The 15,543-nt window shown below is 31.9% G+C and overlaps 1 protein-coding gene across 1 annotated transcript; it reads left to right on the top strand.

Annotated features, from left to right (window-relative positions):
• Nucleotides 1-1,195: 1,195 nt before the first annotated feature.
• On the top strand, nucleotides 1,196-2,137 carry LOC141519572 (olfactory receptor 10AG1-like). The gene has a single exon (XM_074231778.1). It carries the CDS (start codon nucleotides 1,196-1,198, stop codon nucleotides 2,135-2,137), a length of 942 nt encoding a protein of 313 aa, XP_074087879.1.
• Nucleotides 2,138-15,543: the final 13,406 nt, after the last annotated feature.

The raw sequence follows: 15,543 nt of genomic DNA on the forward strand, positions 1-15,543 counted from the left end.
CTAATGTTCATAAAGGTAATGATTAATAAGCAAATTATAGTTTTCCCTTTCATGTTAAGATTTTCCATGAGTATTTTGATTTATTATGGAGTTACATTGTGAAATAACATGAATCAAATGGATATATTAGGAGAGTTTTGTGGAAGATGCAAATGACACACAAAGGTCAACAGACAGAAAAAAACAACTTTAGAATGACATAAAATATATAATAACAGTATAATAGCACCCAAATTTTATAAGGTACTGTAAGTATCCCATAAAAGAAAAAAAAAGCAAAAATACATTTTTCTGTTATGAAGGGGAAACCAATTATTTTTGCATGAATATTTTTTAATTCTTAAGTTGTCATGCTCATATATGTCAATTATTTAAGAGTCTGGATAATTAATATGGTAAATTGTCATGATCTTTGCAATTTATCCAGAGCTTCTCTATGGTGGCTCACTGGATGGAAAATTGCAAATGGAGTGAGGAAAAGCTGAGTTCAAAATCAGCCTCAGAAATTTCCTAGGTGTGTGACCCTGTGCAACTCCAGAAAAAATGTTCTGGGAAATGAAACATCAAACTGCTCCAGTATTTTTATCAAGACTTCTGCAAATTGGATCAGAAAATGTCATACATTAGTATCTGAAAGTGATTGGCTGGCTCTTTACAAACTTTGGCTTTACAAACTTTACAAACTTTACAACTTTACAAACTTTACAAACACTGGTTGTATACAAAAAAGAGGTCTATAATCTTAAAATATATATATTTAAATGAATGAACTGTAAATATGTTATTTCATGCTAATACATATTTTTGACATCTGGGTTTATTTGTCAATTTTAATATGTCTGGATTTTTTAGTCTATATTTACATCTGATCTCCTACAATCATAGTCCCTCAATTTTTTACCTTTTAAAGTGAAATTATAACACATATTATGGGCTTTAGTATAAGTTATGGACCTTAAATCACATAATAAACTGCTATCAGTGGATAGGTATTTAATGTTGACACCATAAGTATCAGAAATGAACATGACCAGAATGTAAGGGAGAGTTAGGAATTTAAATCATAAAAGTTCAGATTAAAAGGTAACATAGGAATCATGTAATTGAACATCTTCATTTTACAGAAAAGGAAGTAATCCTTGCATTCTGAAGGCAATTGTTACTACTGGATTCAGTATTTCCAGAGAAGGAATCCATGGAAACAAAGACAGAAACAAACCTCAGTCATTTGAATGAATTCATTCTTTTAGGATTCTCTGATTTACCTAATCTCCAACATATTCTTTTTGGCATTTTTTTAGTCATTTATATAAATATTCTGATTGGAAATGGTCTCATTATTATAATTACAACATCTGATGCAGCTCTCCAAACACCTATGTATTTTTTTCTTGGTAATTTTGCCTTCCTGGAAATCTGCTACACATCTGCTGTTCTTCCTAGAATGCTGTCAGATCTTTGGACTCGGAACAAAACTATTTCTTTGCTGGCCTGTGCTGCTCAATTTTTCTTCTTTTTTGTTATGGCATTCACTGAGACTCTTCTTATGGCTGTGATGGCATATGATCGCTATGTGGCCATCTGTAAGCCACTCTATTATACTCTTATTATGAACCACAAGATGTGTATTCAGCTAGTGATTGCCTCCTGGATCAGTGGGGTGCCCATCTTAATGGGCCAAACCTACCAGGTATTTTCATTACCCTTCTGTAATTCTAATGTACTTAATCACATATACTGTGACATGCCAACATTAATGATGTTGTCTTGTGGGGACACATTTTGGAATGAAGTCTCAGTCTATGCAGATACTGTTTTATTTGGCTTTTTCCCCTTTCTGTTGATACTTAGCTCCTATATTAGAATCTTCATTTCCATTCACAAGCTTCCAACAGTAATAGGAAGATCAAAAACTTTTTCTACTTGCTCCTCCCACCTCAGAGTTATGGGTTTATTTTATGGATCTGGAATTATTGCATATTTACAACCCAAGACCAGTTACATAACAGGAATAGAAAAAAATCTTTCTCTTTTCTACACAAGTTTGACTCCTTTGTTTAACCCACTGATTTATAGTCTTAGGAACAAGGATGTCATATTGGCAATAAAAAAATTATTTTCTAAATTGAGTCATTAAGGAATGAGAGAAAGCTGTCTATTGATATTTTCTATCTACGGTTTCATAATTTCTCCTTTAAAGCACTTTCTATTTAATCCTATGTGCTTTTGAAATGGTCACCATTTTCATCTTCTCAGTTCTTGAAAATATCTTTTATCATTCCAGGTATGAATACAACAGATTTTATGAGCACAATTATTTGCTGTTTCAAGCACTTCTAGTAAGAAATTATCTTTCCAATGCAAGTAAGATATCAAACAAATAATTAGTAAAATATATTAAACCAGCTTTCAATGGCTATATGAAAAACGAGTACAAAAATTTTTTGGGTTATTTGTATAAATTTTGCTATGTATTATTAGATGAATCTGTGAATTGTCTTTGTTCTTAACGATAATCTGCATCAATGACCCCATTTTATATGTCATTCCCTTTATATAACTAGTCAGTTATATACTTCATGAGGTTGTCACCAGATCTGTCATTCATCATAGTAATAAATTTTTGTGCCCTTTATTTTGGTGGATTTTTGAGTTTAATTTATTGAAAATTTTCTGCATATTTTTCTCATGATTTTTCTCTCCTTGTTTTGAATTATTTCACAACTTATTCCTGCTTTTCAAATGTTCTATATCTTTCTAAAAACTGGCACTATCACTCCAATATATCTACAAGCCACAAATTTTTAGTCATTCAGCAAGTGTTGGACATTTATTTTTGCTCTTTCTCCTTTCTACATTTAGATCATATGTGTGATCATGTCACACAATTACTCAAGAGGTTTCAGAATTTCCCTATTGGGTGTCACAGTGTCTAGAGCCCCAGCCCTGGACTCAGGAAAATATCAGTTCAAATTTGCCCTTAGACATTTAATAATGACCTAGCTGTGTAACCTTAGGCAAGTCACTTAACCCCATTGCCTTACAAAAACAAAACAAACAAAATAAAACAAAAAACAATTTCTCTATTGCCTCTAACACAATTGAAAGCTCCTATTATTAGAATTGATAAATAGCTTTTCACAAACTCAGCATAGCTGAACTTTACAAAAATGTTTCCCTGTTATTTCTCATCACTTACTCAATGTGCCAGGTAAACCGGCCTATTTGTTCTTTTCTATATGAATTTTTATGTCTTCCCATTTTTTAAAAATCTTTGCATATCCTGCTCTCTTGTCTGAAATTTTATTGCTCCTCAATCCAGGCTTTAATGCTCCCTAAATTCTTTCAATAAGGTCGTGCTAGGGGCGGCTAAGTGGTGTAGTGGATAAAGCACCGGCCTTGGAGTCAGGAGTACCTGGGTTCAAATCTGGTCTCAGACACTTAATAATTAACTAGCTGTTGTGGCCTTGGGCCAGCCACTTAACCCCATTTGCCTTGCAAAAAAAAAAAAACCTAAAAAAAAAAGAATAAATTCGTGCCATGTCCTTTTTAAGTCTTGATTCTTCAACAATTTTCTACACTAAAATTTGAGATGTATTAATTTCTGTGACATGTCATCATTAACGATGCTGTTCAGCAAGTGTTGTGTGATTGTTACATCTCCCCATTGGATTTCTGACTGCACAGTTCAAGTTAAGAATGGATAATGTCATTTATATGTGTGCATTTTATTCCCGCCATAATTTTATTATACTACAAATTCCACACAACATCCTCTCTTATTCAATCCCATTGATAAGCAGTTGTTCATTATAAATTGACTTTAAGAGTAGTAGAGTTATGAATAGAAAATAGACATTTTTGGAAATTTTTTCCTAATTTCAATAAAAGCAGAGTTTCACACTTCAAAAGACAATGATAGGGATGAATTTTGGACCATAGTACGTAATTCCTCTCTTAAGAAAAATCGCTAAAATTAAAATTGGAGAATATTATTTGCTTTGGAAGTAACATATACAATAGGTATAAAACAGGATTCTACCAGATAGCTGAATCTGAGAATTTCAAGATTTATGGTATGTTTATAAGATTCTGATATCAAGCAGAGTGATGAAGAAGCATACAATAGACTTGAAGTTTGTCTGAGACATACATATAACATGTGTGTATATTTAAATGTAAAATATATACACATATTTATAATTCCCGTTCTATAACTTGTAGTCATGTTTTGCATTAATTCACATGTATAAACTGTATCATATTACTTATTTTCTCAAGGAACTGTAGGAGGAAAAATGGAATTACAATTTTTCTAGTTGATCTCCAATAATACAGGTAATTGGGAAATATTTAACAAAAGAAATAAAATCTATATATTTTAACACCCTACTTTAGAACTATTTCCAAATTACATTGTGAATTCTCCACGGGAGATCGATTGACTAAAGATTTACACAATAGGTAATTTTACTATTTGAGTCTAATGCACATATAAAGCAATATACATTATGGATGACTTAGTAAGAAATTAACACAATATTCCAGCTTAGATAACAGCTTAGGATAACAAAATTTTATGTTGAGCACAATATGCATGAACACTTATTAGGTATATAACTCAAGAAATTTCATTAAATGAAGATGATATATTTTCTACTGCAAAATAAAGTCATAAGATTATATGGCCTCTAAGCCATATTCTTGTCCTAAATCTATGATTCAATAAGTCAATGAAATATTTCATATCAGTGAGGAGGTGGAGGTTTCTGAATTGAAGAGGCTCAGTTCCAAGATTCTAATTTGATAAATCCATAATGGCACTATTATCTCAATAAGTTAATTGGTGTTAATTTTTTTGTGCATTGTATTAATTTCCTATATCAGAGGTCTATTATATATATATATATATATATATATATATATATATATATGACAATTACAATGGGATAATCACCATGTACACTACCCTGATTTATTTGTAGTATATGGTATAATAAAATATTAGATTAAGAACTAGAAGGACCCTCAGAGATTACCTAGTATAACCCCATTCTTCAATTTCAGAAATCACTGATCTGTAGAAGTTGAGACTTTCTCAATCCACCCAGAAATAAATACAGTAGGTGTATATTGATTTAGTTCTGAAAGTAAATCCAAAACTGTTTTCAAAAATGAAAAAACTTGTTTTTTATGAATATACAAATTTGTTTAAGTTTTTTAAAACAAGTACTAGACACTTTTCCTGACTTAATTGTCATTATTTCTTTTAATAATATAAGGAACATTGTAAATGGATTATACTAAGGTACAATTTTTCTTTCAAAAACAACAACAGGGGCAGCTAGTTGGCACAGTGGATAGAGCACCAGCCCTGGAGTCAGGAGGACCTGAGTTCAAATCCAGTCTCAGACACTTAATAATTACCTAGCTGTGTGGCCTTGGGCAAACCACTTAACCCCATTTGCCTTGCAAAAACTAAAAATTAAAATTTAAAAAAAAGGTTCACACAATAGGTGATTTTTACTATTTGAGTCTAATGCACATATAAAGGGATATACATTATGGATGCCTTATTAAGAAATTAACGCAATTCAGGATAACTAAATTTTATGTTGAGCATAATATGCATGCTTTTAATTAGGAACTTCATTGACCCATCACAATAATACATTTATTATATAGAGAATAATCATAAAACCATTCCCCACAGTTCACCTGATAATTCTACCAATGAATTGTGTTTTCTAGTGCATTGTTTCTGTCACAACGCACCAACGTTCTACTCCACTGAGTTTTAAGTTCATTGAACGTCATCTTATGAGTGCAAGCAGAAGCATGATTAAAATTTTTCACCACAGGCATGAAATGTGCTATTAGTTTGTAGAGAGGATTTATGTTTAAAAGGATTGAGTAGTTTTCAATTTAAGCTTTGTAGATCCACATTTCTCTATCTTCCCTGCCTTCTCCTCATGGCAATGGTCAATTTACTATATGTTCTAAATGTACAATCATGTGCAGCATATTTCCATATTAGGTTCTGAAAGAAGAATTAGAATGAAGACAAAACTAAAGACAGAAAAATCATAGTAGATAGATTAAAAAGTGAATATGATTTGCTTTTCATTCTGGCTCCCTTCTGGATGTGGATGGCAATTTCCAAAACAGGCTTCCCAGGATTATCCTTGATCACTGAACTGTTGAGAAGAATCTCCATCCATCATAGTTGATCATTTCATATTGTTGCTGTTAATGTCTAAGATGTTCTCTTGATACTTCTCACATCAATCAGTATCAGTAGAGGCAAGTCTTTCCAGACTTCCCTAATGTTTGGTCTCTCATGATTTCTTATAAAACTATATTATTCTATCACATTTATATTCTATAACATATTTAACCATTTCCCCAATTGATAGACATTCCCTAGATTTTCAGTTCTTTGCTACTATAAAATTGTTATGAACTTGGCTATAAACACTTTTTGCATGTGAGAATTTTCCCCTTTTTATGATTTTTTTGGAAATTAAAAATAGTAGTAGCATACTGTATCAAATGTTATGCCCAGTTTGTTTAAGCTATTAGCATAATTCCAAACTGTACTGGCAAATGTTTGGATCAGTTCTCAAATCCACAGTGTGTTAGTGTCCTCAGCTTACCATAGCCTCTCCAGTTTTAATGATTTCCATTTTAGTAAATATCATAGAAGTGAGGAATTGCCTCATAGTTCTTTTAGTTTTCATTTCTCTAATCAAAACTAATATGGATGACTTCTGAAGTAGAGACAAAATGGTGGTATGAGGCTAGCATGTTCCTGGGGCTTTTCCCTATATAACATTAAGGGAAGCCTCTACAGTGACATTAAAGTTACAAATCCCACCAAAAAATAGACAAAATCTATTTGCTGTTCTCCATATATGAAACATCATGCCTTGCTTGCATATTCTGTCCTCCTATATGAAATTTTATCTCTCCTCACTTTGAATCTGGTTTCATAGTTTTTTCTTTGGTTTTGGATATCATCCATAATATATCAAAGGATTGTACTTAATCACTGAAATGTTAATAGGAAATGCATCCATCATGGTTGGTCATTTAACCATGTTACTGTTAATGTGTACAAAGCTCTCCTGCTTCTGCTCATTTCAAACAACATCAAGACATGCAAGTCTGTGAAGCCTTTTCTAAAGTTTCGTTAGTCATGTCTTATACAAAAATAGTATTGCATTCTATTCATATACCATAACTTGTTCAGTCATTCCCAATAGATTGACATCCCCTCCAAATACAATTCTTTGCCTCCCAAAATTACTGCTAGAAATATTTTTGTGCATTGGTTTATTTTCCCCTTTTCATAATCTCTTTGAAATATATAACTAATAAAATAATGTCTCATCTTGGAAAAATTGATGTGTGAAAATTTTTTCCAACTCTCTGACTTTCTTATCTTGGTTACATTGGTTTTATTTCTGAAAATAAAAGCTTTGTTTAATTTAATGTTGATGAAATTATTCATTTTTTGATTTATAAAGCTCTCTATCTCTTCTTTGCTGATAAACTCCTCTCTTGTCCCTAGATCTGACAGATAGAATAATCCTATTCTCCCAGTTGGCTAATGGTTTCACCCTTTATTCCAAACTCATTTTGAACTTCTCTTGGTATTGGTTGTGGAATATTGGCTAATGTCTAGTTTTTGCCATACTATTTTCCAGTTTTCCCAGTAGATTTTTTCAAATAGTGAATTCTTATCCCAGAAGCTAGTCTTTGGGTATATCAAAGAATACATTACTAAAGTTCCTGACTATTGTTTCCATTTGTCATATTCAAATTTGGGGGATTTTATATTCTTTTGTTTGTTTTTGTGCCTCTTTTTCCAGAGAGTTAATTTTACTTTTAGAAAAGTTGTTTTCTTATCCAGTAGTTTAATTTTACTTTTTAATTTGTTACTTTTCTTTTCCAGTTTGGTCAATTTTACTTTTAAAGAAGTTGTTTTCCTTTTTCTCTTAGTCAATTTGACTCATCAAAATATTGTTGCTTCACTCATTTTTTTTTCAAATTCTTCTGTATATTTTTCATTTCTTTCCTCAATTCTTTTTCCTCTCTACTTTGCCCTTGAAAATCCTTTTTCATTTTATTCAAGTTATTTTTGGAATTGAGACCAATTCATAAAAATCTTTGATGCTTCATGTGTAAGTATTTCGAAATTGATTTTCTCTTCTGAGATGGGATTTTTTATCATTTCTGCCAGAGTAATAATTTTATATGGTTTGTACTCTCTCTTTTTTTTGCTCATTTTGATAGTTTTCTGTGCTGGAGGTCAGGTATCACTTCCTACAATGGGTTAACCCAATCCAGTTCTACCCACTGCATCATCATTTCAGGGCATGAATTTCACCTACCAAATGGGGTTGGGACCCTCACCATTTGCCTGCTGTACCACTTTCCTGCTCAAGTGGGACCTGAGCTACACCTTGGCTAAGAACTTTCTTCTGGTTCACCAACTCTGTCACTTACGGTGGGTTACCCACATGAGGAAGAACTTTTCTTAAGTTCTTCCACAATATCTTGATTTGAAAAGCTGTTTCACTTTGTTTTTTACATTTTAAAACTTAACTTAAAGTTGATTTGGCACAATAGCTAAGTGGCAGAACAGACAGAGGACAGTCCTGGAATCAGGTGACCTAAGTTCAAATCTGACCTCAGACACTTAATAAATATCTAGTTGTGTGATCTTGGGCAAGTAACTTATCCAATTACCCTTCAAAAATAAAAAATAAATTGAAAATAATAGAGTTTATTTGGAAAAAGCTCTCTGTGAATTTCCAACTTCTTTGAGCTCAAACATCGTTTTTGATAAGAATGTAGGTCCCAATTATATAATCCAACCATGACTCCTGGAAGTATTGAATAGATAAAATGGACATACAGGAATTTGGTACTTTAGCAACTAGGTTAAATATTTTCTCTTCTTGCTGATGTCTGTACATTTGGGAAAAAATCATTTAATTATCCAAGACATTTTATTATGTTTCCATCTATAAAATGTAGTGGTTAGAATGAATGATGTTGGAACTACATTCCAATCATCACTAAATTTATCATCTCAATATCACGAAAGTTACAAACTTCTCTGGGAAGATATATGAGCTCATCTTACAGAGAACAATTGATATTTAATCTCATTCATTACCCTTAACAACAACATAAAGTTGGATAAATCATTTGACATGCATGAACTTCAGATTTCTCATATTCAAAATGATGTGAATCTAATCATTGTTATGGTGCTTATTTCAGAGGGATGTAATTATCTAATATACTTATTAGATTACATATATGTGTGTATTTATATACTCTTTATATAATGCAGATAGATAGATAGATGATAGATAGATAGATTGATAGAAAATGCAACCATCTAAACACATTGTTGATTTCAGTTTTCACAGGGGCTAAACACAATATTTTCAATGTCTGTTTTCACAGGTATACAGTATTTACATTGCATTCATTATGAGATCTCAAGAACCTGAATCTGTTTCTCTTCCATACTCAAATCCTTGGGAATCTATCTCACAAGACAAACACTTTTCACACAAATGAAGGCAGATTTAAACAACTGGAAAATTTCCATTGTTCATGGTTAGGGTGAGCTAATATGATAAAAATGACAAATCAACCCAACTTAAAATACTTATGCAGGGCAATACCAATGAAACTACCCATTAACTATTTTACTGAGCCAGGAAAAATAGTAATACAATTCATTTGAAGCAATAAACCATTAATAATTTCAAGGGAGCTGATAAAAAATTCAAAGGAAGGTGGTCTGGCTATTTCAGATAGAAAATTATTACATAAAATGCTAGTCATCAAAACAGCCTATTACTAGTTAAGAAATAGAGGAATGGACAATTGGATTAAGATAAGTACAAATGGTTTCGTTTCAGTAGTAAATTTCAATACTAATTTAATGTTTTACAAATTCAAAGACATTAACTTCTTGGATCAGACCTTTCTATTAAACTAAAACTGGAAAATGATATGAACAAAAACTCGGCATAGAAAAAAATTTCATATTTAATACCAAAATAAGGTCGAAATAGATACAGAATTTAGACATAAAGGGTAATGCTATGGACCAATTAACAGGTCAAGAAATACTCTAGATTTCACATCTTTGGAAAGTGGAATAATTCATGACCAAATAAGAAATAGAAAACATTATAACATTAAATTAAAAAATATTTTTTCATTAAATAAAACCAATGTTGAAAAGATTAAAAGAAAAACAGAAAGGTGTAAAACAATTTTCACAGCCAGGGGTTCTTATATAAGGGTTCTGATACTGCAAATTTATAAGGTTACAAGTCATTCAATGGATAAATAGTCAAAGAACATACCACTCTCAAATGAAGAAATTAAAGATCTCTCTCTCTCTCTCTCTCTCTCTCTCTCTCTCTCTCTCTCTCTCTATATATATATATATATATATATATATTTATCATTATTTATTAAAGAAATGCAAGTTAAAATAACTATCAGGTACCACACCTCAAACTTATCAGATTGACTATCAGATGACAAAAAAGGGAAAATGGTCAATGTTGGAGAGGTTGTTGGAGGATTGAGACAATAATTTCCTATTTGAGTATTTGTCAACTCTTCCAACCATTCTGGAAAATAATATAGAAGTTTGCCCAAAGAGCAATAAAGCACTCTTAGCCATAGTAATACCAGACCTATATCCAGAAGAAATCATAAAACATGGATTAAGTCCAAAATGTTTCAAAATATTTGTAACAGTTCTTTTTGTTGTGGCAAAGAATTGGAAATTGAGGGCTTACTTATCATGGTAATGACCAAAGAAATTATGGTATAAGAATATTATGGAGTACTATTCCTCTTGAAGAAACTATGAACAGACAGTGTTATATACAGGACAAAACTATATGAACTAGGCTTAATGAAGAGAACAAAACTAAAAGAACATTGTGCAAGTTAATCAACATTGTGAAATGATCAGCTTAGATGGATACAGCTCTTCTCAGCACTTCAGAGAGTTAGGACAATTCTGGGAGATATATTATGGCCAATGCTATTCGAATACAGATGTTAAAAAAAGAGAATATGAATTAATACTGTTTAATTATTTAAAATTTCATTTATATTTTCCCTTCATATCTCATAGTTATCTTTCTTTTCCCTTAGTTCTAATTCCTCATACACACACACACACACACACACACACACAATGACTAATATGTAAACATGTTAAACACAAATATACATATACAACATTCACCGCTACAAAGGGTAGGGTAGGAAGGGAGGGTAGAAGGAAAATTTTTAACTTAAAAATATGCAAGTTGCTTAATGCTGAAAAAATTTTATAACACGTAATTGGAAAATGAAATACCAATCAAAAAGATAAAGTACAGACATTTTATGCAGAAAGATCAGAACTCAAATATTGTCTCAGTTACTAACTAAATTGTTGGATGATATTGTCTATAGTGTACACTTTTTTGTTTTTCATCTATAAGATTTTGTTCTTGAATTTGATGACTTTAAAGTTACTTTTTGTTCCTATATCTATATCGTTATCCATTCAAATGCTAAGTGAAGGGTTTGGGGGGAAGAGACGCAATGGCAGAGAGAAATAGTAATTTTTTCAGGTCCTCCTAGATATCCTTCAGAAACATCATTAATAAAGCCTCTAAATGATTTCTGGAGTACCATAACCCCAAAAAACAACAGAGTGGCACATTTTCTAGCTAGGTTAATCTCAAATATAATGGCGATGGTAACAGAAACTCAGTGAGCAAGAAGGGTGGTATGACGGGAACCAATTGTCACTTCTCAGTTACAGCAGAGATTTGTAGCAGATGGCCCTGGAATCCAGGCTCAGTAGGCCAAAAGAACAATAGGTAACATGAAGTTAACACTGGTAAGAAACTAACACAGATAACTGAGATATCCTTTCAGCCAGCATTCATCTTTACACCAGTGAACAAGCTGGTGAGCTCAATGCAGATAACAAATGTACAAGGCTCTATGGTTTCCAATGCAGAAAGTCTTCAAGCAGGCCTATACACCAAAAGAAGCGTGGAAGGGTACCAAATAATAAAAGTAACAAAATAAATAATAAAATTATGAATAAGTAAGGAATGTTATAGAAAAACCTGGGAATGGAAAATTTTCATGGAGATAAGGATGGGTAAAACAGGCTCTCAGAAGAGGCTGGAAGAAAAAGTACTACATGTGAAGTTGCAGTGAAGAGAATTACTCAACAATCCAAAAAGACTTCTTGGAAGAACCCCCAAAAGATTTTAAAAATCAAATTTAAACAATTGAGAAAAGAAATGCAAACAAAATCTCACATCTTATAAAAGGGAACATAAAAATTAACAGAAGAAAACAAATCTTTTAAAAATAAAATTGAAGAAGTGCAAAAGTCAATGGTAAAAGTAAACAGATCCTTCAAAAATAGACTTGGCCAAATGAAACTGGAATTGCAAAAGCAAACAAGAAAATAATTACTTGAAGTATAGACTCATTGGAAAAACGAATTAACCTTGGAAAATAGATCAAGGAATGATAATTTCAGACTTTTTGGATGAAAAAAAAAACCTGGAAATATCTTTCAAGAATCAACAAGGAAAACTGCACTCATATCCTAAAACTAGAGGGGAAATGCTTTGAAAGATTCCACCAATCACCTCCTGAAAGAGATCCCAAACTGAAAATACCAACGATATCTTAGTCAAATATGAGATTAGCAAATCAAGGAGAAAATCCGACAGACAGTCAAAAAACAACAATTCAAATAGTATAGTCAGAATTTCTCAGTATTTGGCAACATCAACATTAAAAGAGTGAAGTATTGAATATGATAATTCAGAGGAAAAAGGAGATTGGATTACAACTGAAGAATCAACTTCTCACCAAAACTGAGGAAATTCTTTCAGGAGAGAAGGTGATAATTTAACAATGTATGCAATGTACATATTTTCCTAATGGAAAAAAGCAGAGAGGAACAGAAAGTTTGATTTTCAGGAAAAAATACTCAAGAAATAAAAGGCAAAGATAAAGACAATTATTCAATAAGATTAAACTAGTTGCATCCCTATATGGAGAGAAGATACTCATGACTCTTGAGAATTATAACTATATCAACAGGAGCCAACTTAGACTAAAGAGACAGATAAAAGTTGATTTTGATGGAATGATTTTAACAAATAAGACATTAAAAGGAATTTTAATTTGATGGGGAGAGTGGGTTGGCAGAATGGGGTAAACTCATCACATAGAAAGGTGCAAAGGACCTAATGCAGGTGTGGGAATGAAGGGAGGGTTGAGAAATATTTGAATCTTTCCTGTATTGATATTGTCTCAAGGAGTCTCATTTTGGTTTAGAAACTTATCTTACCTTTCAGGCACTAGGAGGGATAATGTACTGAAAGGAAGAAGAGACTCCCAGAAAAGAAGGAAGGAAAAGGGGGTAAGTAAAAGGGAAAGGGGAAAAGGGAGCAAATACAAGGGTGACAGATGGAGGGAAATGGTATTGAGAAGTATAACAAAATGGTAAGAAAGACTAAACATTAATGGGAAAATCTAATTTAAAAAATCTGTAGATCAAACAACAAATCATAGAAATAATAATTTCATTCAAGACAAGGACCATAATGAGACAACATATCTAACTTGTGCAATATAGTCAAAGCAGTTATTACTTGAAATTTTTTATGTTTACTTGTTTGCAAAAGTAAAATGGAGAAAGAAGAGATCAGTGAATTGGGAATGCAAGTATAAAAGTTAGAAAAAAGAACAAATTAAACATCTCAATTTTATTATCTAATTAAAGAACAATTTATTGCCAAATTAGAAATTCTGAAATTCAAAAGAAATTAATAAATTCAAAAGTAATTAAACTATTCAACTAATAAATAAAACTGATCTGATTCTATGAAAAAGAGGAGCCAAGATGGTGGTGCAAAGCAAGAACACACTGAGAACTTTTCCCAAAAGAGTTTTAAAGGAAGCCTTTATACGGTCCCCAAAGCTGTAGATCTCACAAAGGTAAGAGTGAAATAATTTTACAACTCAAGATAACATGGAGGAATTTCAGGAAAGTTCTTTCTCACCTGGGAAGAAGGGAAGTATGGTTCAGGGTTGGTGAGTCAACTGAAAAGCCAGCGGGGAGCTCTTAGCCACAAATCAGGTCAAGGCTCAGCTAGCTAGTCTTTGCAGCAGGTTGGCAATGAGGGTTCCAACCCTAATGAGGGATACTAACAGACAGTCAGCAGTCAAAGGATAAAGTTTAAAGAAGAGACATATGGGGAAAGTAAAGGAAAAAGGACAAATGAAGTAATACACTATGGAGGGAAATAATGGGACAGTAATAATAATTGTAAATGTGAATTTGATCAATTCTACCATAAAATATGAATGGAAAACAAAGTGGATTATAAATAGAATCCTCCAATATATTGGTTAAAAGAAACACATTTGAAACATAGAGATATACACAGCATGAAGGTAAAATGCTTGACCAGATTATATCATGCTTCAAGTGAAGCAAAAAAAATAAAAAAAATAACAGGTTGTCATCTGAATTTTGGACAAAGAAAAAGCAAAAATATATTTAATTTAAAAGGGATAAAGGATGGAAACTACATCTCTCTGAAGGATACCATAAGCAAACAAAAATAGACAAAGTTATTCACAAAATAAACAAGAAGGAAATTAAGAAGGTCAAAAGAATTTTAGAAAACTTAGGAAGGGGACTTACTTTTTCCTCTTCTGTATATGGCACCTACAAACCTTGAGCTTCTACTAGGGCATAAACTATTGTCAAAACTGGTATTTTTGACATCTTTTACCAAGATAAAGTCAAAATGGATCAAGGATTTAGATAGAAAATATGATTCAGCAAGGCAATTAGGGAAACAAGGAAAAGTTATCTGTTAAATCCATGGAGAATGGAGTTGCTCATGACCAAACAAGAAAGAGAGAATATAATAAAATACAAAACTGATCATTTTGATTACATCAAATTAGTAAGTATATGCATAAATAAAATCATTGCCACCAAGATCAAAAGGAATGTAGCAAGTCAGGGAAAATTCACTACAGATATTTATGACACAAGACTAATTTTTAAAATTATAATAAGAATTGAGTAAAATTTACAAGATGACATGCAATTTACCAAATAGACAAAGGGTATGACTAGGCAATTTTCATATTATAAATTAATTTATAGTAATATGAAAAAATACGCTATATTATTAATAAGAGAAATACAAATGAGGGACAGCTGGTTGATGCACTAGATAGAGCACTGTCCCTGGAGTCAGGTGGACCTGAGTTCAAATATGATCTCAAACACTTAATAATTACTGAGCTGTGTGACCCTGGAGTACTCACTTAACCCTATTGCCTTGCAAAGAAAAAAAAGAAAAAAGAAAAGAGAGAAATGCAAATCAAAACTACTATGACATATCACTTCCTGCCTATCATATTGATCAATATAAGAAAAAG

Source organism: Macrotis lagotis, chromosome 3 (genome assembly GCF_037893015.1).
Source record: "Macrotis lagotis isolate mMagLag1 chromosome 3, bilby.v1.9.chrom.fasta, whole genome shotgun sequence".
In the NCBI taxonomy this organism is placed as follows: domain Eukaryota; kingdom Metazoa; phylum Chordata; class Mammalia; order Peramelemorphia; family Peramelidae; genus Macrotis; species Macrotis lagotis.

What these genes read in the sequence shown, in the direction of transcription:
- LOC141519572 (XM_074231778.1), top strand. Translation starts at nt 1,196, where the DNA reads ATGGAAACAAAGACAGAAACAAACCTCAGTCATTTGAATGAATTCATT.